General features: G+C 40.0%; 1 protein-coding gene across 1 annotated transcript; it reads left to right on the top strand.

The window, feature by feature from the left end:
• Positions 1-1,892: 1,892 nt before the first annotated feature.
• Positions 1,893-24,289, top strand: TBPL2 (TATA-box binding protein like 2). The gene is made up of 6 exons (XM_030763455.2): positions 1,893-2,263; positions 3,053-3,140; positions 5,146-5,237; positions 8,831-8,998; positions 12,449-12,543; positions 24,060-24,289. The coding sequence occupies exons 1-6, from the start codon at positions 1,893-1,895 to the stop codon at positions 24,134-24,136; spliced, it is 891 nt and encodes a 296-aa protein (XP_030619315.2). The 3' UTR covers positions 24,137-24,289.
• The last annotated feature ends 258 nt before the right edge of the window (positions 24,290-24,547 follow it).

Below are 24,547 nucleotides of genomic sequence, written 5' to 3'. Positions count from 1 at the left end.
GTGCGCAGGCTTTCTCTAGTTGCAGTGAGCGGGGGCTGCGCTTCGTTGTGGTGCACGGGCTTCTCATTGTGGTTGATTCTTTTGTTGCGGAGCACCGGCTCTAGGTGCGGGCCTCAGTAGTTGCAGCACGTGGGCTCAGTAGTTTCGGCACACGGGCTTAGTTGCTATGCAGCATGTGGGGTCTTCCTGGACCAGGGCTCAAACCTGTGTCCCCTGCATTGGCAGGTGGATTCTTAACCACTGCGCCACCAGGGAAGTCCCCGGATTTTTAACTAGACAATGATTAGCAATGAGGTAGAAATAGTGAAGTCCCACAGCGTTTAACATTGCAAAAGGAGAGCCCACGCTGGAAAGGTTCTGAGAAAGATGAGTTAATGACTCTGCAAAGACAGTTTAACAAAAAGTTTCTTCAGGTATAAGGCCAAGGATGCAGGGAATACTCTGTAAGCATATTCTCTCGAAAGGAGGCTGTCAGGGTTCCACTGCCATAAAACATCCCCCTTTGATATCTTGTTGCCATTGCCTTAAATTCCTTGTTGAAGTTTAGTTCTTTGGGTGGAGGCTTTGTACCCTGCTAAAATGCCATAATGGGAAAAAGGAGGGGAGACACTGATAGTTGCCGATATTAGTGCTTTAGTGTGAATTGGCTGATGGAATCTTTTCTGGCTAGAACAGAAGAGGCCAAAAAAACAATGGCGAGGAATCTGGGCCATTGTCCCCACCTCAGTGTCCCTCAGGGCCCATCTGTGGGATGGGGGTGGAGGGAGTTAGAGACTAATAACATAATTCAAAATGAAATAAGGTCAAATCTTATTTCCAGAGAATAAATGCATTCTTCATAAGTGTTTTCTTCTAACATTTAGTCACCCCTGCCATCTGCTGGACTTGTGGTAACAGCACAATTCAACAGGATCTAGCCAGACACTAGCTAAATAGCTTTGTGATGGGGAAGATGCAGCACAAGGCACTGGTGACTGTTCAATTGTCAGAAGTATGATCTTCTAAGGGATGAGGTTATCCTGCCAGCAGTGGCCAAAATCTAGAATCCAGGCCGGCAACTTGGGTGAAGTGGATGGTAATATATGTACCAAGGATTTTTTTCCATAACAAAGGCCATGAATTTTACATGAGCTGCTTCCCTCAGTTGCACGCCTCTTTCCCTCAGTTGATGATAATGGAAGTTGAGCAGCCTTCCCCGGACTGGAAGTATAATACATTGATTTAAACTAGTCTTGCCATTTAAATTTCAATAACTTTTTCCCTATTGCACATTCACGTAAATGGAATGATTTCTTTTCCTTCCTTTGACTAGAAGAAATAAAGATGGCTCCTTGTGGAGGCTTGATTAGCACTCAAAGCTATCTCCTCAGCTTCCTTCACTTACTGCTCTTCTCTTTAAAATACGAATTTAAAACTCCAAAAAAAATCTTTAAATCAACTTAAGGAGTACAGAAAATCTGTACTCTTCAAAGTACACACAGTTTAGGGCATGGTTGCCAAATTGCCTCAGTTACAAAATTGGATTTAGAGTGGCAACTTACTACAGGTCTAACCAAAGTAGGGAAAACATTTTATGAAAAATGCTTTTTCTGCATTTTAAGATATACTTTCCTGTTTTCATTAAGTGTGTTGTAACCCTACAGTAGAATTTTAATGATATTTTGTGGAAAGAGCAGGGCATGAATATAAGCTACCTGAACTGCCTCATCGTGAACACACTGCCTGCCAGCCAAGGTGGCATCCCTTTGCTGTGACATGATGTTCTGTTTGTTGTGTTTTGTTTATCTGTTTTGGGAATGGCCTAGGATGACCTTGCTCCACCCAGATCACCCCTGCTCAGCCCAATTGTGCCTTATGATGTGTACATACCTAATTCATCCAATCCAGAGACTATGTTTAATTCACAGCTTGAAGAAGTCACAGAAACATCTGGCAATTTCTCATCTGTGGATCTTAGCTTCCTACCAGATGAGCTTACCCAAGAGAATAAAGAACAGACTGTCATTAGAAGCAAGCATGAAACTGAAGAAAATTGTAAAACTAAAAGTTGGCAAAGTAGGTTGCCATTACCCAGCCAACAGGACGTTGACCTGGCCTTAAACAGCAGCGGTGGGTCAAATTCCCATTCACATCTCCACCCTGGTGATGCTGACTCAGCCCAGCCCTCTCCTGAGACACCACACTCCTTGCCTCTGGTATCCATAACTCCCATGACGCCAGTGACCCCTGTTTCAGGATGTTCTGGAATTGTGCCTCAACTACAGTAAGTTGTTGTTGTTCTTGTTTTAAATGGGTGATGCTTCTGAGTACACATTTCATCAATATATTCCTGAATGGGATGATAATAGTGTAGGGAAGAGAATTTCAGAGGTCATTATCCTTGATTTTGTTAGTTCGTAATGGACTTTAGACAGTTTGGTTATCTGTAAAATGAAGCACTAACTCTTGATCTCCTAAGAGGGAGTGTTAAAGGTGAGTATACACATTCTTGAAGGATTGTATTGTTTATAGTAAAGCACTGTAGTTGAAAATTGTGGCTGGAGTTGGAATAACACAAAGGATATAAAGATGTAAAATTGAATTTGATTTGCAAGTTGATTTGATATTGTGATTTCTATTTTGAGACATTTTGAAAAAGGTCTAAAGCTTAATTTTAGTCAGCTAGTCAGGAAATTTTAGAAAAAGCTATTTTTTTTGTTTGTTTGGCCTTGTGGCATGTGGGATCATAGTTCCCCGACCAGGGATCAAACCCGCACCCCCTGCAGTGGAAGCGAGGAGTCTTAACTACTAAATGTGTTATTATACATTTCACATTTAGAATAATTCTCCCCCAGGAAGTCACCCAAACCTATGAAATGAGGAAGTTAATGCGTTTTAATTATTTTTTACTTTTTATATCTGGTATAACTTAGGTTGACTTGTTTCTTTTTTAATTATTATTTTTATTTTTTTATACAGCAGGTTCTTATTAGTTATCCATTTTATACATATTAGTGTATATATGTCAATCCCAATCTCCCAATTCATCACATAGGTTGACTTTTTTCTTTAGGAATATAGTTTCCACTGTAAACCTGGCCTGTAAATTGGATCTGAAGAAAATAGCTTTGCATGCAAAAAATGCAGAATATAACCCAAAGGTAAGATTTCCCAGTAATTTTTTCCACAGTTAGGTTCTATTTAGATTTTCTTTCCTTCATATGATCATGATATTGACTCATTCCTTTGTTTTTATTTTTTAAAAAGAAAAAATTTGTTAGTGAAAAGCTTTTGGCAACACAGGTTTAATCGGCTCATTCTCTGTTTTGAACTTATAAAAAAATAATCTCATTTTCTGTGCTGAATACAGTAATTATGGAGCAGTTCCTAAAAGTTCTTTCCCTTGTCATTCAGAAAAACCTTTCAGTATGACTATTTTCAACCTGACTATGGAAATGCTAACTTTCTTACAATGTCATCATATTCTTGGAAAGCATTTTTTCTAATTTTTGTCCTATCTCCTGACACCTGTGTATTTTTCCATTTACAGTTTCTCTTACCTGAGAAAGCTCAATTGTTTAAAGTGTAAAGTTCAAGTGTAAGATTCAGGGATTTTTTGTTTTCCGTCAAAGTTTAATAAAATCTATTCTTTTTTGTGTCCTCCCAAGGCCAGGCATCCCATTTTCAATGGTCTGTTTACCTAGGAAGTGGATTTGTTAATTCAATCAACATTTAACGATTTGGTGGTCTCTGTACTTAGTACAAAAATGAGTGAGGCCTGGTCCCTGCTGGGAAAAAAGTTCACTGTCTTGGGTGGTGGAGGATTTATGGAGTTAGATGAAAAAGGCCATATTAGTCGGAACCCAGAGGACCTTGCCAACATCAACTATTTATGGATTAAGTATTTGTTTTTCCTGTTGTGTAGTGTTGTTGCTGACCTCTGAAGTGTTGCCTGAATGTTATCGAATGCAGCTAAGCTTTCCTATTTATATTTCATGTAGCCGGCTATGATGAGGACAGAAAGGCAGTGATGAGCTAGGATTTTTATGGCTGTAGCTATGATGGACCACACTACTGAGCAATCAACATTTTAAGCATATTTTATTCTCTACCATCCTCTGCTCTCCTCTCAGTTTGGTATACACAATCTGTCCAAACTTGGACTTGACAGCCAGAAAAATTCTGACTTGGCACTTAAGCTGCCTTAAGAATTTAACAAAATGAATGCCAGGTGAGAGCACTACCTTTTTAGTGAACACCTAGAAAACATTAATAGTCCTTGCTCGGCTCTGTGTAGTGCTGACTCAGGGTTCTTTTACTGTTAACACTTCATATCTGAAATTGCCAGTCTGGCCTTGGAGTGATCTGTTGTCCTGTGGAGTGGCTCTAACCCATGGAACTTTGGTCTTGCATGGTACCCACCCCAGTTTCCTTCCCAGCTTAATGGGGGAAGTCGATGTGGCAGGCCAGTGGTTCTCAGCCCTCCCCTGCGTCAGCAACACTTGGAGGACTTACCAGTGCTGCCGGCCTGGGGACCACATTGAGGACTATGGCGGGCAAGAGCTTGACAAATCAACTTTTTGTCATTCATCTTCAGAACGCCTATCAATATATGTATTCTGTTCTATATTTTGGCTGCTTTTTAGTACATTCTAGAGTCTTGGCAAGGCTGTAACATACTCCATACTGGTTTTTTTTTTTCTCAAAGAGTCTTTGAAAGAAAAGTATATCAAAGCAAAAAGCATGGAGTCTGATAGTCGTGGTTTTAAATCTCAACTTAACTGTTTCCTGTATAATGTTGGAAGTTAAATAACCACTTCGTTTCCCTGTGCACTAAATGGGAATTATAATGGATTCAACTCAGTCCTGTCATGAGGTTAAATGCGATAAAACCTATAAAGCTCTTAGCATAGGGTCTGAAACATAACAGGTACTTAAATTTTAGCTTTACTATTATTATTCTTACCTGTTTTTTCTAAGTATGTACATTTTAGAATCATGATCATTTTGTTAACCTTAACGTGGGAGAATAGACCCAGACAGGTTTTAGTTTTCCCATTAAATTTCAATTTATTCAACACTGTTTTCATGTCCAGCCCAGCTGGTCAGCTGGAATAGTGTTAACCCCTAGCAGAGGCTAATTGTCCTTTTGGCTTCTGTGTGTAGAGGTTTGCCGCCGTCATAATGAGGATCCGAGAGCCCAGGACTACAGCCCTGATATTTAGCTCTGGGAAAATGGTCTGCACAGGAGCCAGAAGGTAAGAGAAGCCGTCCTCCCACACTACCAGACAAATAATTCACTATGTAAAACAAGGAAGGGTGGCATTAAGGTTCTAAAACACATCGTAGAAGCAAAATACTTTGCTAAGGAGTTAAATTCATGAAATGCCAAATTTGGGGTTAAAAACATTCAGCCTCATAATACGGACTTATATCCCACTTTACAGTCCCCCATAGTGAAGGGGGCTTTACTAGGCTATTACAACTTGTTTCTAAGGTATATTTTAAAAGAAAAAAAAAGGCTATAGTAGTGGTAAAGCCTGTTATAAACCTGGGAAAGAAGTTCTTGTGTATTTTCCTCATTGCAGGCAGAAGAATGGATAGAACTTTTTACAGGAGGGAAATTAGACATTTCTTGACCACTAGCTTGAGCATTCACTCAGGAGGCAATCTCTTACAGGCTCATCTTTCCTGGATCTCATGCAGAGATAGCCATGTGCTGATGTAGATCCTTTCACCATAGAACTAGTGGGAGAGCTGCTCTTCCCTCTAAGTGTTGGAGGATTAGTAGGAAATTATCCTCCTGAAAGATAGTACCAATTTCTCCTCGCTCGAGAGATGCACCTAGTGTTCATTTTCTCTGGTAAACAGTGGGTGTTAATATTGTATTTTATATTTGCTAAATTGATTGGCAAAAAGTTGTTGTTGTTTTTTTTTTTTTCCGGTACGCGGGCCTCTCACTGTTGTGGCCTCTCCCGTTGTGGAGCACAGGCTCCGGACGCGCAGGCTCAGCGGCCATGGCTCACGGGCCCAGCCGCTCCGCGGCATGTGGGATCCTCCCGGACCGGGGCACGAACCCGTGTCCCCTGCATCGGCAGGCGGACTCTCAACCACTGCGCCACCAGGGAAGCCCCAAAAAGTTGTTTTAATCACATTTCTTTTCACTTAGTAGTGAGACTAACTTTTCGTAAGCATGTAAACTACCTACTGTATCTTTTGCCCAGTATTCTATGGAGATATTTGTCTTTTGGTATTTAAGTATTTTCACCATTTTATACCACAAATATTTTTCCCATATTAATGTTAGTGGTATTTTATGGGTTTTTTTAAATGCAATTTAATTTTGTGTGTGTACGGTTAGTCTATCCAGCTTTTTTTTTTATGGTTTCATTGTTTGGCTTCATGCTTAGGAAGGCGTTCTCCACACACAACATGACATAAGTATTGACCTCCATATATTTTTCTGGTTTTTTTCAGGTCCTGCTTTGTATTGAAGAAAGGAGGTTAATGTTTTGACTCATCTAGAACTTTCTCTGGATGATGGAAATGTTCTGTATCTGTGCTGTCCAATGTGGTAGCCTTTAGTCATATGTGACTTTTGAGCACTTAAAATAAGCTAATACCACAGAGGAACTGAACTTTTTATTTAATTTTAATTAATTTAAATTTAAATAGCCACATGTAGCTAGTGGCCACCATATTGGGCAGAGCAGGTCTAGAATTTTACTTCAATATAAGATCATTTTTTTCAAATGCCCAGTCAGTGTCCCAGTACATTTATAGAAGAATCTATTTTGCTGTATTTCTCCTCCACCTGTTTTTACATGTTAAGTTCTTTACCTGTGTCTGAGTAAGTTTGTGGCCTTTCTCTTCTGTTGATCTGTGTATCCTTTGACCTAGAAATCTCCATTTTTAAGTCATTTTTGGACAACTCTGCAAGATAACTACAAGGATGTTCATTTCAGCATTGTTTAAAACAGGGGCAGAGGGGACAAATTTCTAGCAATACAGTTTTGAATAAATCATAAAATAAAATTATTTAGCCATGTATAGTATATTGAGTTGGAAGGATAAGTTGTGGGAGGGGAGAACACACAGATTCATGAGTTTTTTTTCCCTAATTCAAGAGGTTTTTTTTCCTATCTGAATTTATTTGGTTCTCAAAATCTGATAGTGAAAGCTTGGATGGTGAGTTCAGATTATAAGAGATATTTGTTATCCAAATCTATCTGGTTGTTGAATTTTGGATAGAGAGTTGTCAAAGTTTGGTTAGTATAAGAGATATCAGAATTATCTCCAAGAATTTAACCAAACGTATTCTCTTTAGTTGCAATAATCAGAGTTTGCATAGTGCAGGATACCTGCCTTTGCACAGAAAAGTGCAGAGGAGCCAAATTTATCAGTGGTAATTACCACTGGTGGTGAAATTTCAAGATTCTTAACCTATTTCCTAATATTTGTACAAGAAAATGTATGTAGATTTTAACTGTTAGTTGTTTGAATGGGAATTTCTGTGTGATACAAGAAACTATAAGGCTATGCAAATTCTTGAAATTTGACCTTATAAATATTAGCACTGTGGGAGATGTAATGGGTCATTTAGGCAAAATGTGGTTTTTCAAAATGGAAACCACTTATTTCACTGCTGCCTTGGGGACACGGCCTTGCTAGGGACTTTTCAGGAGTTGGTAATGGATGAGGAGAATCAACATGAAATGAGGTGATGTGAAAATGGCCCAGTGTTGTGACAGATCTAGATTGGGAAGAGACTCTACCGCTCGCTCCCTTTTGTCCAGGCAAATAAGTTCAATCTGGCTTTTCTTTAACGTACTTCTGATTTTCAACTTAAAGGTGGGGATAACCCATAAGAGTGGGTGGAATTCATAGGATTCACCCACCAGGTGTTGCCCCTGTTTGGCAACCCCTGCTACTCACTGTTTTTATTTTGGCAGTGACCATTGAAAAGTATCTGATGAAAAATAAAGCCCCAGATCTCAGGATTTCACATTCTCTGCCATGGATTTAAGGGTGGAGTAGGACAAACATTTAGAAGAACATAGCCACACAGTTGGATGAATCTATTTCTTTCTCATATTGAGTATGAGTTGAATGACAATTGTGTGAGAAAACCTGAGCAACATTGGGCAGATTTTGAGGTACTTTCATGTTTTTTTTAAAGTATATAATTTGTCCCATAAAGTTCCAAGTCCTGGCATCCTATCTATGCCACTCAGCTGGCACATAACTTACTTCCTCGTGTTGATTTTATTTTTGTATGTATGTATGTATGTATCCTTATTTTTGTTACTGCTGTTCCCATCTAAATGGCACACACCTTTAGACCAGAAGCATGATTCTAAAACCTTAGTGAGCATCACAGTCACTGGTGGGCTTGTTAAGACATAGATTGCTGAGCCCCAACCCCAGAATGTCTGCATGTCTGATGTGGGACCTGGGACTTTGCATTTCTAGCAAGTTCTCAGGTGGTAATACTGCTGCTGGCCTGAGGACACTTTCTGAGAACCAGCGGAATAGTTAATTTCATCTAATAACACTTAAAACAAGTAAAAGAAAAAACTACCTTATATGTGAAAGATGGCAAATGAAGACAAAAATCTGTTTATGATTCAGTTCAACAACTGTACATTGTACCATACCCTTTTCTAGGTGCTAGGGACAAAAGTAGGGGAGGTAGGTCCTTCTCCTCAAAGTCTATAGCTTCCTAGTATACACTGAAAGATAAACACGGTACATATGCTAAAAATACAATCAGGGAAGTGTGTGAATAAAGCCCAGCTAGTTAGCAGTCATAGTGATTAAGACATCTTTAATTACATTTGCCGTTCCCCAGCGAAGAGCAGTCTCGACTTGCAGCAAGAAAGTATGCTCGTGTGGTGCAGAAGCTGGGCTTTCCTGCCAGATTCCTCGATTTTAAAATTCAGAACATGGTTGGAAGCTGTGATGTGAGATTTCCTATTAGGCTGGAAGGTTTGGTGCTATCCCATCAGCAGTTCAGTAGGTATGATTGTTGCATAACTTAACTCTGAGTTTCCCAAGTTATTAAAGTTCTATTATGGGCTGCTTATATAATGCATTTTTCAGAGAAATATAATTTTTTAAAAAACTACAAGAAGTGAAAAGGTTAAGATGCTATACCTAAGTCCTCACTGGTTACCATGCATGTCCAATCTTCTGCAATAGTGGTTCTCAAAACTAAACTGCATAGTAATCACCTGGACAGCTTATCAACACACATTCCTGCCTGGGCTGTGGTATGCAGAGATTCTGCTTGAATTTGCAGTTCTAACAAGCTCACAGGTGATACCAGCGCTGCTGTCCCGAGGCCCACATCTTGAGACCCCCGGATGTATAGATTTCTAAACAAATCTGGCTGAGGGGTGGTGGCAGTGGCCAGAAGAGCAAGGGGTATGACATGGATGAGGTAAGTAGGAAGGGCTGACAGCTGGTGAGGGGAGAAAGGGCTGGAGAGAAGATGAAAAAAAGAATGGCTGTAGCACGTTCTCGGAAGACAATCCTATCTAGTTTTTGTCCTGTTGAGTTTGTTCAAGGGTTTTCTTTTTCTGTGTGTAGCTGTAGCCCCCGCTATTGTTTGTTCTTTCACGGATTCATATTCCTTTGGGAGTATCTCTAGGCTGCCTGGCTTCTTCACACGTAACGTCTCCACTCAACAGCAAATGCGCCTCCTCCTCCCTCAGCTGCTTCGGTGCTTCTCCCAGCCTGCTCAGGCCCTCAGAGAGCCGTGATGGAGGGTGACCGACAAACACCAAATGCCGCCACCCCTTGGGATATACACTTGGGGCCAGGGCACTTGAACTGCCTTCGAGTCACAGATGCTCTTAAATTTTCATGATCTAGCTTGAACTGAAGTCCTTTCATTCTACTTTTCCGTCCCTTTGCCTTTGAGCAATCATTCTGTTTAATAGAGTAGAGAGGGATCACATAGCTGTGCTTTCTCTAACATTTGTGAGCTGACATTTGTTAGCTCTCCTTTGAGACATGACCTTGACAGAAGTTAAAAATTGCCTTTTTCTTCCCCTAACTTTCCAAAAAAATTTGTTCATTCTGAGATTTAGCTTTTATGATACTTTTCAGGCAATATTTATTTTCCCCTTGATTATATTTTCTTTTTTCCTCTGCCTCAATTTTCTTCAGCATAGGCTTATTAAGTGCCTATGAGGTACCCACTGAGTTCATCGGGAAGTCCCCCATGCAAGACATATTGCCTCTTTATGTGTCCTTTTCTTTCTTCAATCTTGGAATAACTCATAGATTCATAGTAAAACCTTCATTTTTAAGAGTCTCTCAACTCATGCTTCATCTTATCTTCCAGATCTTCAGCATTGCACCTCCTGTCTATCTTTCTTGGAACCAACTTTTTCTGAACATGGGAAAGATGTTACCAGGGTCTTTTTCCTTTCGTAATGTTCACATTTCTAGTTGTGGCCTTTTCTTTTTCACTTAAAGCAGTTCCTTTAACATTTCTTGTGAAGCTGGGTTGGTGGTACTGATCTCTTAGCTTTTGCTTGTCTGTAAAACTTTTGCTCTCTCCATCAAATCTGAATGACAGCCTTGCTGGGTAGGGTATTCTTGGTTGTAGCTTTTTCCCTTTAATCATTTAAAATACATTGTGCAACTCCCTTCTGGCCTGCAGAGTTTCTGCTGAAAAGTCAGCTGTGATAGCCTTATTGGAGTTCCCTTGTATGTAACTTGTTGCTTTTCCCTTGCTGCTTTTAATAGTCTCTCTTTATCTTTAATTTTTGCCAGTTTAAAAAATATTTATTTATTTATTCATTTGGCTGCATCAGGTCTTAGTTGCAGCACACAGGATCTTCGTTGCGGCACGCGGGATCTTTTGCTATGGTGCATGGGCTTCTCTCTAGTTCTGGCATGCGGGCTCCAGAGTGCATGGGCTCAGTAGTTGCAGCGCATGGGCACAGTAGTTGCGGCACAAGGGCTCTCTAGTTGCAGTGCGTGGGCTTAGTTGCCCCACGGCATGTGGAATCTTAGTTCCCTGGCCAGGGATTAAACCCACATCCCCTGCACTGGAAGGCAGATTCTTAACCACTGGACCACCAGGGAAGTCCCAATTCTTGCCATTTTAATTACAGTGTGTCTTGGTGTGGTCCTCTTTGGGTTGATCCTGTTTGGAAGTCTCTGTGCTTCTTGGACCTAGACGTCTGTTTCCTTTCCCAGTGTAGGGAAGTTTACAGGTATTTACATACCAAAGACTTTTATTTTCTCTTTTCCCTTTTAGTGTCATAAGATTTGGCTGGAAGATTAGATGGAAACATTTCTTCTGTGCCCCAGACTTCACTTTCTTGGCTCGAACCTTGTAGTTCCCATAGAAGTTTCCCAGGGCTCCAGCTACTATCATTGTGTCCCCAGTGTCCAGAAGTGGTTTGTGGGTAGAAGTCCTGACAGGCTTTCTGCAGTAAGATAGAGCGATGTCCCAGGAAGACATGTCCACCCGTAATGACCTCCACATACTTCAGATAGGTAGCCTCACCACTGTGATACGTCTTGCTGGTGCCAATAAGAAGTTTCACATCTGCTGTGGTATGGGTCTTATTCATTGCAGAATGGAATGGAGCTTTTCTTTGTGACCTGGACTCACCCTTTAAGTGCAAAAATTCACGTGTATTATATATAGTGCTCCATTTCTCAGATTTCTTCATTTTCTTATATCTCCATTAGCCATTGTTTTGAGAATAGTTTTATTTCATCAACTTCTTCTTAACTACTGACTTCTTTTTGTAAGCTTCTCAGGCCTTTCTAGGAATCTCTCCTCTCCTCTCTGGTGGAGTGTGGGGAAGCAGTTCTTAGCCCAATCATCCTTTGTTCCTCAGAGAAACCAGCTTACATTTAATAGTAAATATGAGTGAGTTACTATGTATAGGAACAAATCCTGAATTTTTAAAACTTGGGATGGTTTAGTTTTCTTTCTTTATATGGCATCTGTCCAAAGACAAATTACAGTGGTCTAGAAATTTTTTTAGGTCCTATCCACTAAAAATGTTAACTTTAGCAGTTTATAAATACATACAAAATGTGCTCATTATTGTAGAACTTGGAAAATTTGGAAAATGTGTTATGTATTTTTATTGATAGACTTTTTTTGACAGATGGAGAATATTTAACTAACAAGATCTTAAAACATTAGATCTGATGTCCTAAATTATGTTGATCTATAGCTTAATTTCTAATTTTAATTTCATTTCCAAGTGAAATGATTTTCACTTGGAAAAATACTATGACCAAAAATGAATTCTATTCTTGACGGCCACAGAAATTACCTAGGACACTCAAGACTGCTTTTATCAAGATGGTCAAAAGGTTTTTGGTAAGAAAGCTTTTGAAAACTGCTTTTCAGTGCACACTGGGTCTCAAATATTATGAGAAAGTAGTTGAACAGTGCTATTTTTAACCTTTTTCTTTTATATCTTAACAGTTATGAACCTGAACTGTTTCCTGGCCTTATTTACAGAATGGTAAAACCACGAATTGTGTTGCTTATCTTTGTATCTGGAAAAGTTGTGTTGACAGGTAAGTTCTAAGATTCTGACTTTCATAAAATTCAATAGCTATGTATGTGCTTTGCTTTACCTTTTAAATAGCTTTATGCACTATTATAAAGCAATTCTTGGCATTTTAGTATACCTGGGGAAAAAAATGAAAAGTAGAAAGAAAGATAGCATCATCCATTGGCCCCAATAGTCAAACAATATAACTTTTTTCCATGTTTTTATGTCACTTTGATATGTATATACATCTTTACATCCTGCCTTTTAACATTATAACATATGTAGCTTAACTCATTGTTACAAACTCTTAATGAAGGCTTTTGACGGCTGAATAGTGTTCCAACAGAAGGGTCAACAAATCTTTTTCTGCAAAGGGCTAAATACTAAATGTTTTAGGTTTTATGGGCAGTAGAGTCTCTGTCACAACAACTGAACCCTGTCATTTTATTGTGAAAGTAGCTGTAGACATCACATAAAGGAAAAGGCTCTGAGGTGTGATTTTAATGTAATTCATTTAATTTACATATATCAAGTAATTTTCTTCCTCCTCTTCTTTTTTTTTTTCCCCAACCATTTAAAATATAAAAATCAGTCTTAGCTCACAGGCTATACAAAAATCAGGCAGCAGACTAGGTTTGGCCAGCAGATCCAGGTTTCCCAACCTCCATTCTAACATGTTGTTCCATCAAACTTACTCTCCCATTGTCAGGTGTTTATATGTTCTTTCTTTGCTGCTTATAAATGACACAAAACTTCGGCTGTTTTTATGTGTGGGATCATTTTATTAGTGTAAATGCTCAGAAATTGAACTTTTGTTTAAGGATTGGACCATTTTTAAGGTTCTTAGTACAAATTACTAAATTGTTTTAAAAAGGGTTATATATATATACATAGAACTGTATATATATACAGTTCTCCTATATCACATTTACATTCCTACCAGCAATGTTTCTTAAGTGTCTTTTACGAACCTCATCAGCATTCAAAACAAAAATGTACAAAAGAAAACTTTAACTACATAAGTGAAAGTAATCTCACTGCTTTAACCTCACTGGTACTCAGAACTAGAAATTGATCACTTTTCAACATATCCTGTAAATAGCATTTTATCTTTTGTAAATAGTATGTACATAACTTACTCCTTTCTTGTCTACTTAGTTTTTTTAAAATTTCTTTATTTTAATTTTTAAATTTTAAAAAATTGTATTGGAGTATAGTTGATTTACAATGTTGTGTTAGTTTCAGGTGTACAGCAAAGTGATTCAGTTATACGTATACATATATTCATTCCTTTTCAGATTCTTTTCTCATATAGGATATCACAGAATATTGAGTAGAGTTCCTTGTGCTATACCGTAGGTCCTTGTTGGTTATCTATCTTATGTATAGTAATGTGCATATGTTCGTCCCAAGCTCCTGATTTATCCCTGCCACCCACGTTTCCCCTTTGGTAACCATAAGTTTGTTTTTGATATCTGTAAGTCTGTTTCTGTTTTGTAAATAAGTTCATTTGTATCATTTTTGTAAAATTAGATTCTACATATGAGTGTTATCATATGATATTTGTCCTTTTCTGTCTGACTTACTTCACTTAGTATGATAATCTCTGGGTCCATCCATGTTGCTTCAAATGGCATTATTTCATTCTTTTTTCTGGCTGAGTAATATTCCATTGTATTTATGTACTACATCATCTTTATCCATTCCTCTGTCGATGGACATTTAGGTTGCTTCCGTGTCTTGGCTATTGTAAATAGTGCTGTAGTGAACACTGTGGGGGGTACATTATCTTTTTTAATTCTGGTTTTCTCTGGATATATGCCCAGGAGTGGGATTGTTGGGTCATATGGTAGTTCTATTTTTAGTTTAAGGAACCTCCATACTGTTCTCCATAGTGGTTGTACCAATTTACATTCCCACCAACAGTGTATGAGGGCTCCCTTGTCTCCACATCCTCTCCAGCATTTATTGTTTGTAGACTTTGATAATGGCCATTCTGACCAGTGTGAGGTGATACTTCATTGTAGTTTTGATTTGCATTTCTCTGATAATTAGTGATGTTGAGCATCTTTTTATGTGCTTTTGGCCATCTGTATGTCTTCTTTGGAGAAATGTCTGTTTAGATCTTCTGCCCATTTTTTGATTGGGTTGTTTGTTTTTTTTGACGTAGAGCTGCATGAGCTGTTTGTATATTTTGGAGATTAATCCCTTGTTGGTTGCTTTGTTTGCAATATTTTCTCCCATTCTGTGGGTTGTCTTTTCGTTTTGTTTATGGTTTCCTTTGATGTGCAGAAGCTTTTAAGTTTAATTAGGTCCCATTTGTTTATTTTTGTTTTTATTTTCACTAAGGATTTGTATGAGTTCACCATAATATCGAAAGTAACTACTTTATTTGTGACTTTTTCCAGGTGACTTATTTTTACATAAAGAAGGTTTTTAAAATTCTTGAAGTAAATGGTTGAGACTCTTTTCCTTATTCTGCTCTGCAGTAGTTATTTCCACTATTTTATCTTCCAGGTCACTTATCCGTTCTTCTGCCTCAGTTATTCTGCTATTGATCCCATCTAGAGTATTTTTAATTTCATTTATTGTGTTGTTCATCATTGCTTGTTTCCTCTTTAGTTTTTCTAAGTCCTTGTTAAATGTTTCTTGCATTTTCTCTATTTCCAAGATTTTGGATCATCTTTACTATCATTATTCTGAATTCTTTTTCAGGTAGACTGCCTATTTCTTCTTCATTTGTTAGGTCTGGTGGGTTTTTACCTTGCTCCTTCATCTGCTGTGTGTTTCTCTGTCTTCTCATTTTGCTTATCTTACTGTGTTTGGGGTCTTCTTTTCGCAGGCTGCAGGTTCGTAGTTCCCGTTGTTTTTGGTGTCTGTCCCCAGTGGCTAAGGTTGGTTCAGTGGATTGTGTAGGTTTCCTGGTGGAGGGAACTAGTGCCTGTGTTCTGGTGGATGAGGCTGGATCTTGTCTTTCTGGTGGGCAGGTCCACATCTGGTGGTGTGTTTTGGGGTGTCTGTGGCCTTATTATGATTTTAGGCAGCCTCTCTGCTAATGGATGGGGCTGTTTTCCTGTCTTGCTAGTTGTTTGGCATACGGTGTGCAGCACTGTAGCTTGCTGGTCATTGAGTGGAGCTGGGTATTGGTGTTGAGATGGAGACCTCTGGGAGATTTTCGCCGTTTGATATTACGTGGAGCTGGGAGGTCTCTTGTGGACCAGTGTCCTGAAGTTGGCTCTCCCACCTCAGAGGCACAGCCCTGATGCCTGGCTGGAGCACCAAGAGCCTTTCATCCACACGGCTCAGAATAAAAGGGAGGAAAAGTGGAAAGAAAGAAAGAGGGTAAAATAAAATAAAGTGACATAAAGTTATTAAAATAAAAAATAATTAAGAAAAAAAAATTAAAAGTAAAAAAAAAAAACCGGACGGACAGAACCCTAGGACAAATGGTGAAAGCAAAGCTATACAGACAAAATCTCGCACAGAAGCATACACATATACACTCACAAAAAGAGAAAAAGGGGAAAAAATAATCTATCTTGCTCCCAAAGTCCACCTCCTCAATTTGAGATGACTCGTTGTCTATTCATGTATTCCACAGATGCAGGGTACATCAAGTTGATTGTGGAGCTTTAATCCGCTGCTCCTGAGGCTGCTGGGAGAGATTTCCCTTTCTTTTCTTTGTTCACACAGCTCCCGGGGTTCAGCTTTGGATTTGGCCCTGCCTCTGCGTGTAGGTCGCCTGAGGGCGTCTATTCTTCGCTCAGACAGGACAGGGTTAAAGGAGCAGCTGCTTCGGGGACTCTGGCTCACTCAGGCCAGCGGGGAGGGAGGGTTATGGAGTGCAGGGCGAGCCTGCGGCGGCAGAGGCTGGCGTGACGTTGCACCAGCCTGAGGCGCGCCGTGCTTCTCCCGGGGAAGTGGTCCCTGGATCACGGGAACCTGGCAGTGGCGGGCTGCACAGGCTCCCGGGAGGGGAGGTGGGGAGAGTGACCTGTGCTTGCACACAGGCATCTTGGTGGCGGCAGCAACGGCCTTAGCGTCCCAGGCCTGTCTCTGGGGTCTGCGCTGATAGCTGCGGCTCGAGCCCGTTGCTGGAGCTCCTTTAAACAGCACTCTTAATCCTCTCTCCTCGCGCACCGGGAAACAGAGAGGGAAGAAAAAGTCTCTTGCCTCTTCGGCAGGTCCAGACTTTTTCCCGGCCTCCATCTAGCCGTGGCGCACTAACCCCTTCAGGCTGTGTTCACGCCGACAACCTCAGTCCTCTCCCTGGGATCCGACCTCTGAAGCCCGAGCCTCAGCTCCCAGCCCCCGCCCGCCCCGGCGGGTGAGCAGACAAGCCTCTCGGGCTGGTGAGTGCCGGTCGGCACCGATCCTCTGTGCGGGAATCTCGCCGCTTTGCCCTCCGCACCCTGTGGCTGCGCTCTCCTCCGCCGCCGCTCTGAAGCTTCCCCCTCCGCCACCCGCGGTCTCCGCCCCGCGAAGGGGCTTCCTAGTGTGTGGAAACCTTTCCTCCTTCACAGCTCCCTCCCTGAGGTGCAGGTCCCGTCCCTATTCTTTTGTCTCTGTTTTTTTTTCTTTTGCCCTACCCAGGTACGGTGTGTGTGTGGGGGGTTTCTTGCCTTTTGGGAGGTCTGAGGTCTTCTGCCAGCGTTCAGTAGGTGTTCTGTAGGAGTTGTTCCACGTGTAGATGTATTTCTGATGTATCTGTGGGGAGGAAGGTGATCTCCGCGTCTTACTCTTCGGCCATCTTCCTCTGCTTCTCCCGGAGACTCTTTTCCATACCATTCTACTGAAGTTTACTATTTTTGCCTTATTTTGTCTGACTTTTTCCACATTTTAGTCTCCTGTACCAGGATGAATACCAAGTTTATATGGTATGAGCCAAATTGATTATACCCCACCCCCAAACAGCTAGCTAGACATCTTAAAACTACATGTTCTCCTCATTATTAACTTGTGATGACTCCTTTTGACCTTTATTTTTATATATGGGTCTGTTCTCCAGTCCTGCCTTTGCTCCAGAAATATGCTATGATAATCCTATTATATTTATACTATATTGTGGTTATAAATGTGCTTTAATTCTAGTGGTCTCTATATCTGATAGGGCCAGTTTCCCCTCTTTATCCCCAGTTTACTTCTCTTTTATTAGCTCCTCTCAAGTATTTATTCTTCCAAATAAACTTTAAAATTTTATAACATCTTGCCCCATCTAAAACCAATTGAGATTTCTGCATTAGCTGAATTAATTTGAGAAACTTTCTATCACTCAGCATCCAAAAACACGGAGTATCTGTTGTTAAGTCTTCTTTTAGAACTCAGTAAGCTCAGTAAGTTTTGTAGTTTTCTTTTCTCTAAAAAGTAATCTAATGTGTCTTCAAAGTGGGGAAAGCCTGTTTGGAATTCAAGAGCCTTTTGAATACAGCAAAGCTGCAATTCCTCAGATGCCACCAATATAGTGTCTGGAATAATTAAGACCTCCTAGTGACTGACATAAAGTTTCCCTCTATACATTCTGAAGGAAGGGGAAGAAGTCTGCAAAGTAAATGGAATAGAATAGATATTGGAGGCAAATATAGGCCCTACTCAAGGGAATAAACTTCAAGACCTTTGGAAGGATGCTTTCATCTATGTGCTATGTATTATTATGAACTGTCTTATTAAAAGTGCAAATTGCCAAGTACAGGCTAAGTTCCTATTACAGGTACACCAGAACAAGTTTCTTTAAATATTCTTAATTCAGACCAACTTTCTTACCCCAAATTAAAAGGAAAAAAAAACTTTCATGTGCACATTTGCTAGAAGTTTCAAATCACACAAGTAAAGGATTGTCAACACACAGTCCAGAAGACCATACAGTATACTTCTCTTAAAATTTGTTAATGCGTTCAGCCCAAAGAACAGGCAAAGCTAAATTTCTTCACTCTTGTAAGACATAGATCCTCACTTTTGTGAAGAGGCGGAAAGAGATATATTGATTGAAATCCAAATTTCTGCTTATACGTATTGTGAAGTAAAAGCTAGCCAATGTCTTACTACTAAAATATGGGTAATTACCATCTATTGAGTTTTTTTTCCTTGTTTATGCCATATTGTCTTAAAGTACTTTACCTAGAACAACATGGCTTAGGTTGCTTTTGCTCCAAACCTAGAGACAAATGCTCCTTATTCCTTAACCTTAGTTACCTAGACTCTTTTCACCTGCAAGTGGGTTAAAAACTCAAGGACCCAATTTTGGGTGTACACCTGGGGAAAGGGATCAAAGAGGCTTCCTTTTAGCCTTGACTCTAGAACTTCAGCTGGGGATGGTCGTGTAGCGCATCCAGTGGAGTCCTAGAGGCTCCCATGGTCTAGTCCAACATGGCAAGACTCGGCAGAGCTGTTTTAAAATCAAGGTCCCAACAAGGGTAAGTAACTTTTGCCTAGAAAGTGTTAGAGTATTGAAATTACAGACACACTTTGAATTTCACTGTATTAAATAGTGGATCCCAGCTCTCCCCTAGGTGGGAGCTGTAGAACACCAATGTACATAAAACAAATGGGTGGCAATTTGAAACTTTTGTATCACATGCTGCTTGCAGGGCCTTTGAAAATAATTTATCCTTGTAAAATTGTCTTGTTCCCTTGAGGTGCCAAAGCTGCAGCCACCATGTCTAAGGCTACATCTGAATGAATGGTTAAGTGAGCTGAGGCTCTACTATCCTACTTTGTCATGGTCCCAGACAGCAAACAGCGAAGGGACCTGGGTCAAGCTTAACACTGCTTTTCCAGGTCTGTGCTGCTTTTCTATGGCTAATGTGACATTTAGGACCAATGATTTTTCTCAAACCATGGTAAAATGAATAGTATAGCTAGGATCTGCTGCAACAATATACAATGAACAGCAAATACGTCAACTTTCACTTCTAAGATGAGACGTAATAGAGTTAAGATATGTTGGGCACTCATGTGCCAGGCACTGTGATGAGTAAGGGCTTTTATGTGGGTTCTGGTTAACTGTGAGGCTGGACTTAATATCTCAGTCTCCTCACCTGTAAAATGAGGACAATGGAGGGCTTCCCTGGTGGCGCAGTGGTTGAGAGTCCGCCTGCCGATGCAGGGGACACGGGTTCGTGCCCTGGTCCGGGAAGATCCTACATGCCGTGGAGCGGCTGGGCCCGTGAGCCATGTACGCTGAGCCTACGCGTCCGGAGCCTGTGCTCCGCAACGGAAGAGGCCACAACAGTGAGAGGCCCGCGTACCGAAAAAAAAAAAAAAAAATGAGGACAATGGAGAGATCAAGTAACCTTAACAATGTCAAACAGCTATACGTGCTGCACATGCCTGGCTTCAGAGCCCACCATCTTCTCGTACTCACCGTCCCCCAGCTCTTTCGATGTCTGTGAAAACACCTGTGTGGTCTTTTGGGCACCTTCCTCCTAATCCTCCTTGTCAGCTAAGGAATGATAAATACTCTCTTAGTGGTGAGAGGCAGCAGGTGTGTTGGCTAAGAGGCTGAGCTCTGGAAGCCAATTGTCTAGTTTGAATCCAAGCTTTACCATTTATTGGCTGTGTTGACCTTGGGTGAGTTTGTTCTCCACCTTGATTTCCACATACGTAAAACTCGGGTGCCCATAGAAGCTACCTGCTAAGTGTTATGAGGAGGCAGAAGAACAAGGCCTGGTGTACAGTAAACATGGTGTAAACGTTAGCTGTTATTACCTCCCACTCTTCTTTTTTCCCTAGCATTCAAAAAGGTGAAATTTTGCTCTCATGCCTTGCCCAGATGATAGGAATATGAAATTTAAAGAGGCTTTAGAAAAATACTTCACGCACTTGTTTCCTTCCAGCATAAAGAACGAAGAAGCTGGATCTTTGTCACCAAGGGTCACTCTCAATCAGTTAGATGTCAGTGGTTCTTGGAAATGAGTAGGTCAGAGGGCAGCATAAAAATGGCAAGACTTAATAGTGAGTGGGCCAGAGACAGAACAGGATATCCCCGTCAATCATTACTGGGAATCCACCACTAATAGTGACTTAGTATATACTGTGAAATGTATACCTTGAGTGATTAAATGCTGGGGGTTTTTGCAATTTGTAAGATTTTCGCGCACACGCGTATGCTATCACTTGGAAAAATAAGATGTGTAGTTGTGACTTGGTATAAGAATAGTATTGTAAAATCCAAGTAGTATTGGAAAGTGATATTTGGGCTGGCTAAGGGGTAGGGATGAGCGTACAAACATTATCGACAGGTGATAGATATTTAAGAAACTTTGGGTGCCTACCAGGTACATATTACTGTTTTGGGTGCTGAGGATGCCAAAGCAAATATAACATACCCCTAATCTGGCAAAAATCCTGCCCTGGTGAAGAAGAGAAATTACGTGATACTGGTTCTCACAGAACCAAATAATAAGCCATGTGTTCGTGGGCCAGCCATCCCAGCATCCCTAATCCTGAAGTACATTCTTCTAGGACAATAATAATGGCTTAAATCTTGTTAAATGTTATGGTTCGCAAAGGACTTTTTGCAAAAACTTGCTCATGTAACCCTTATAGTAACCCTATGAGAAGGCTGTTGTCCTTATTTATAGGTAAGGAAATGGAAACTCAGAAGTTAAACAATCTGCCTGTGATTTCAAACCTAATTAGTTGTAGACCTTGCATTTGAGCCCATATGGTTTGATCTCAAGCCAGTCCTTTCTCCAATGCACCAGCCACAGAATTTCTACCTCATTTGCCGCAGTTAGGAATGGCGTTTATCCCCCAAAGTGGTGGTCATCGTTACTTGAAGGAAAGGGCTGGTAGGTTTTGTGTAAAAGACAAGGGTCATATATATAATCAGAGTCTGGTGCTACAAATTGGGATGTTTGATTATAGATTGATTATTAATAGGACTATGGGGACAATTTAGGTTTCCTCAAAATTTTTATGCCAATACTTCAGTGAGGAGATATTTCACTAAATTGACCGAATCCCCTCATTGGGATTTACAATTCCTGGCAATGTTTATTTGATGACTTTTGGTGTAAAGGAAGGAACACTGGATACATGAGGTCTTCCCTCATAGCTGATACTCATGATTCAGGGGAACTTCAACTTCTTAGGCCTCGTTTTCCCACACAGGAAATAAAAAACTTGTACTAGATAATTTCCCTAAAGCCCTTTTGTGTCTAAAGTTGTTTTTCTATGATATAAAATAATGATCACTCTCAATGTCCATTCCCTCTTGGGTGATGGGTGTTTTCTACTCTCTAGGGGATGCCAGAACGTTATACTCTTTGGGGCTTGAATGTAATGCTCTTAGGTATGATTTTTTTTTAAGTGTTACAAAAAAACCCCAAAGTACATGGTTACCCAAAATGCTGGACCTAGATACTCTGTTACTCAATTAAATATAAAAAGAACCTTAGTTTAGGGGAGGGGGGCATTGGGTGAATGTGTGTGTGTTTGCTATACCTATTATACTTTACTGTCTCCCAATCAAAGCTGTTCCGTTCAAATGTATCCAGAAGCTGAAAAAGTCCATCAAACCAGAGGCAGAGAGTGTTTTTATAGTAGTGTTTTACTTAACTGCTTCCCCAACTCACTTTTTGGTTTCTACAAAACCAGTCTCTTTAGAAACTAAAATTTTAGTGCTATAATTAAAATTTGCTGAGACTTAAGGGATTTTTCCTACCTCAGAGGTACTGTTTCTGTTAAGCATGTCAATAATTCACCTTCCTCCCCACCCCACATCTTTGAGGGTGGAGACTCAGAGAGTAAATTCTTTGGCAATGAATAAGTAACTTGTTGCCCTTACCTATCCCACCCCCCCGGTGTTAGGCTTATAAGTACTTCATCTTTGATTCTTAAATTTTTTTAAATTTATTGAGGTGAAATTCAAATAGCACGAATTTAACCATTTTAAAATGAACAATTGAGGGGCATTTAGTTCATTCAGAATGTTGTGCAACCACCGCATCTAGTGCCAAAACGTTTCCATTACTCCAAAATAAAGTCCCATATCATTAGGCAGTTTTTCCCCATTTCTCCCTCACCCTAGCCCTGGCAATCACCAGTCTTCCTTCTGTCTCTGTGAATTTACCTATTCTGGAGACTTCATATAAATGGAATCATACAATATGTGACCTTTCCATGTCTGGCTTCTTTCACTTAGCATAATGTTTTTGAGGTTCATCCAATTGCAGTATGTATCAGTGCTTGACTCCTTTTTATGGCAGTATAATATTACATTGTACGTATCTCCCACAACTTGTTTGTACATTCATCTGTCGGTAGACACTGGGTTGTTTCCACTTTGGGGCTATTATGAATAGTGCGGCAATGAATATGCAGCTACATGCCTGTTATTTGTTTGAGTACTTGTTTTCAATCGGGGGGGGGTATATACCCAGATACCCAGGAGTGAAATTGCTGGGTCACATGGTAATTCTTATTTTAACATTTTTGAGGAATTGCCAAACTGTTTTCCATAGTAGCTGAACCATTTTAAGTTCCCACCAGCAATGTATGAGGGTTCCAATTTCTCAGCCTCTTTGCCAACACTTGCTATTTTCCATTTTTTAAATTATTATAGCTCATCCTGGATTCTGAATCCTGATTTCTACCTGCTTCTCAAATCTGGTGATCCTCATTTCGGTAATTCCCTCTCACTAGTCCCATCCTTCAACCGGATAACCACTTCTCACAGGTTATTCCTGCTCTCTCACTGAGCCTTCCTCCTTGTTTATAGTTCTCAAGAACGAGTCTTTACCCACTTAAACTACCTCCATTTTTCTTCATGCTAACAGTTTTTATATTTTCATTTATCTCCTTGCCTCCTGCCCAATAATATCAGATAATAGTTTCCCGATTAGCTGACAGTTCCACATAAATATAAATACCACCAGTCCTTAACCCTTAGCATAATGTGCCTGCATAGCTTTGAAAGGGGAAAGTTAGTAGTGGTGGTTGGTGGTGAGAGATATGAGTAGGGCTGACTGATAATCTCTTTCAAGGGTGGGGACTGTGTAATTCACGTTTTTATCCATCTTAACTCCTAGAGCAGTTATAATTAAAGAGCTCTTGAAACTGTAAGGGTAACAATGGTACCGTTTTCCCCTCTAATAATCCCTTCCCATATACTGAAATTTAAAACTTTAGAATAGTTTGTCTCAGTCAGTATTAGGGAATCAGCATGTTAACTAGACATGAATAGATCAAAGGAAGTTCCTTTTGCTGGTAGCTAAGTGCCCACAGGTGCTGATGAAGGTCATGTTCTGTGGTCACATTCATGACACACTGAGAGATAACATTCCATATTTCATACTATGCCCTAGGAGGCCAAAGACATACTGATACTGGAGAACTCTGCTCTAGGGTATGTGTTTGTGGGAACGTAGCTGTGGTCACCAAATTCTTTTGTCTTTACCAGGAACAAATGTCGCTTCTCAGGTACACCTAAAGAGATGTTATTGTATTAAAAGTAACTGGAGATGACAATGAAGTTTTAGTCTTAAGAAAATTTTAGTATTGTTTTTAATGATTATGTAAACTTGGATTTCTTTATAGGTGCCAAAGAACGTTCTGAGATCTATGAAGCATTTGAAAACATCTATCCTATTCTAAAGGGTTTTAAAAAAACCTGAGTATATCATTCAACATCTCACAGTATGTTGGTTTGAATATGTGAAAAAGCCCAGCACAGAAACAGCTGGATTACAGATATTCCATGCACATTTTGACTTCAGTTATTAAAGTGTGATTCTGTATGAGTAACCATGCCTAAGAAATGAAGAAACTTTTTTTCAAAATGATTCATGTATGTTATTTTTAAAATGGAAAAAGTAAACTTACTTCAGAATTTGAAAGATTTAGGGCCTTGCTAGAATGATACTGTAACATCATTAAAATTTAATGGTTTGCTCTTGTTAAAGATGTAGTACATTAACATGTGTTGTCTAAAAATACATAGCAATATATAGAAATTTCAAATAACTGCATAAAACAGGATAGAAAATTGTCTATTTTTTGCCTTTTTAAATGTTGAGTAGATGATC

The sequence above is a fragment of the Delphinapterus leucas genome, chromosome 2 (genome assembly GCF_059928025.1).
Source record: "Delphinapterus leucas isolate spDelLeu-1000000601 "Yukka" chromosome 2, BTC_Dleu_Yukka2, whole genome shotgun sequence".
In the NCBI taxonomy this organism is placed as follows: domain Eukaryota; kingdom Metazoa; phylum Chordata; class Mammalia; order Artiodactyla; family Monodontidae; genus Delphinapterus; species Delphinapterus leucas.
The sequence above is the reverse complement of the archived record's forward strand: the minus strand, read 5'-3'. Positions and strand labels throughout refer to the sequence as shown.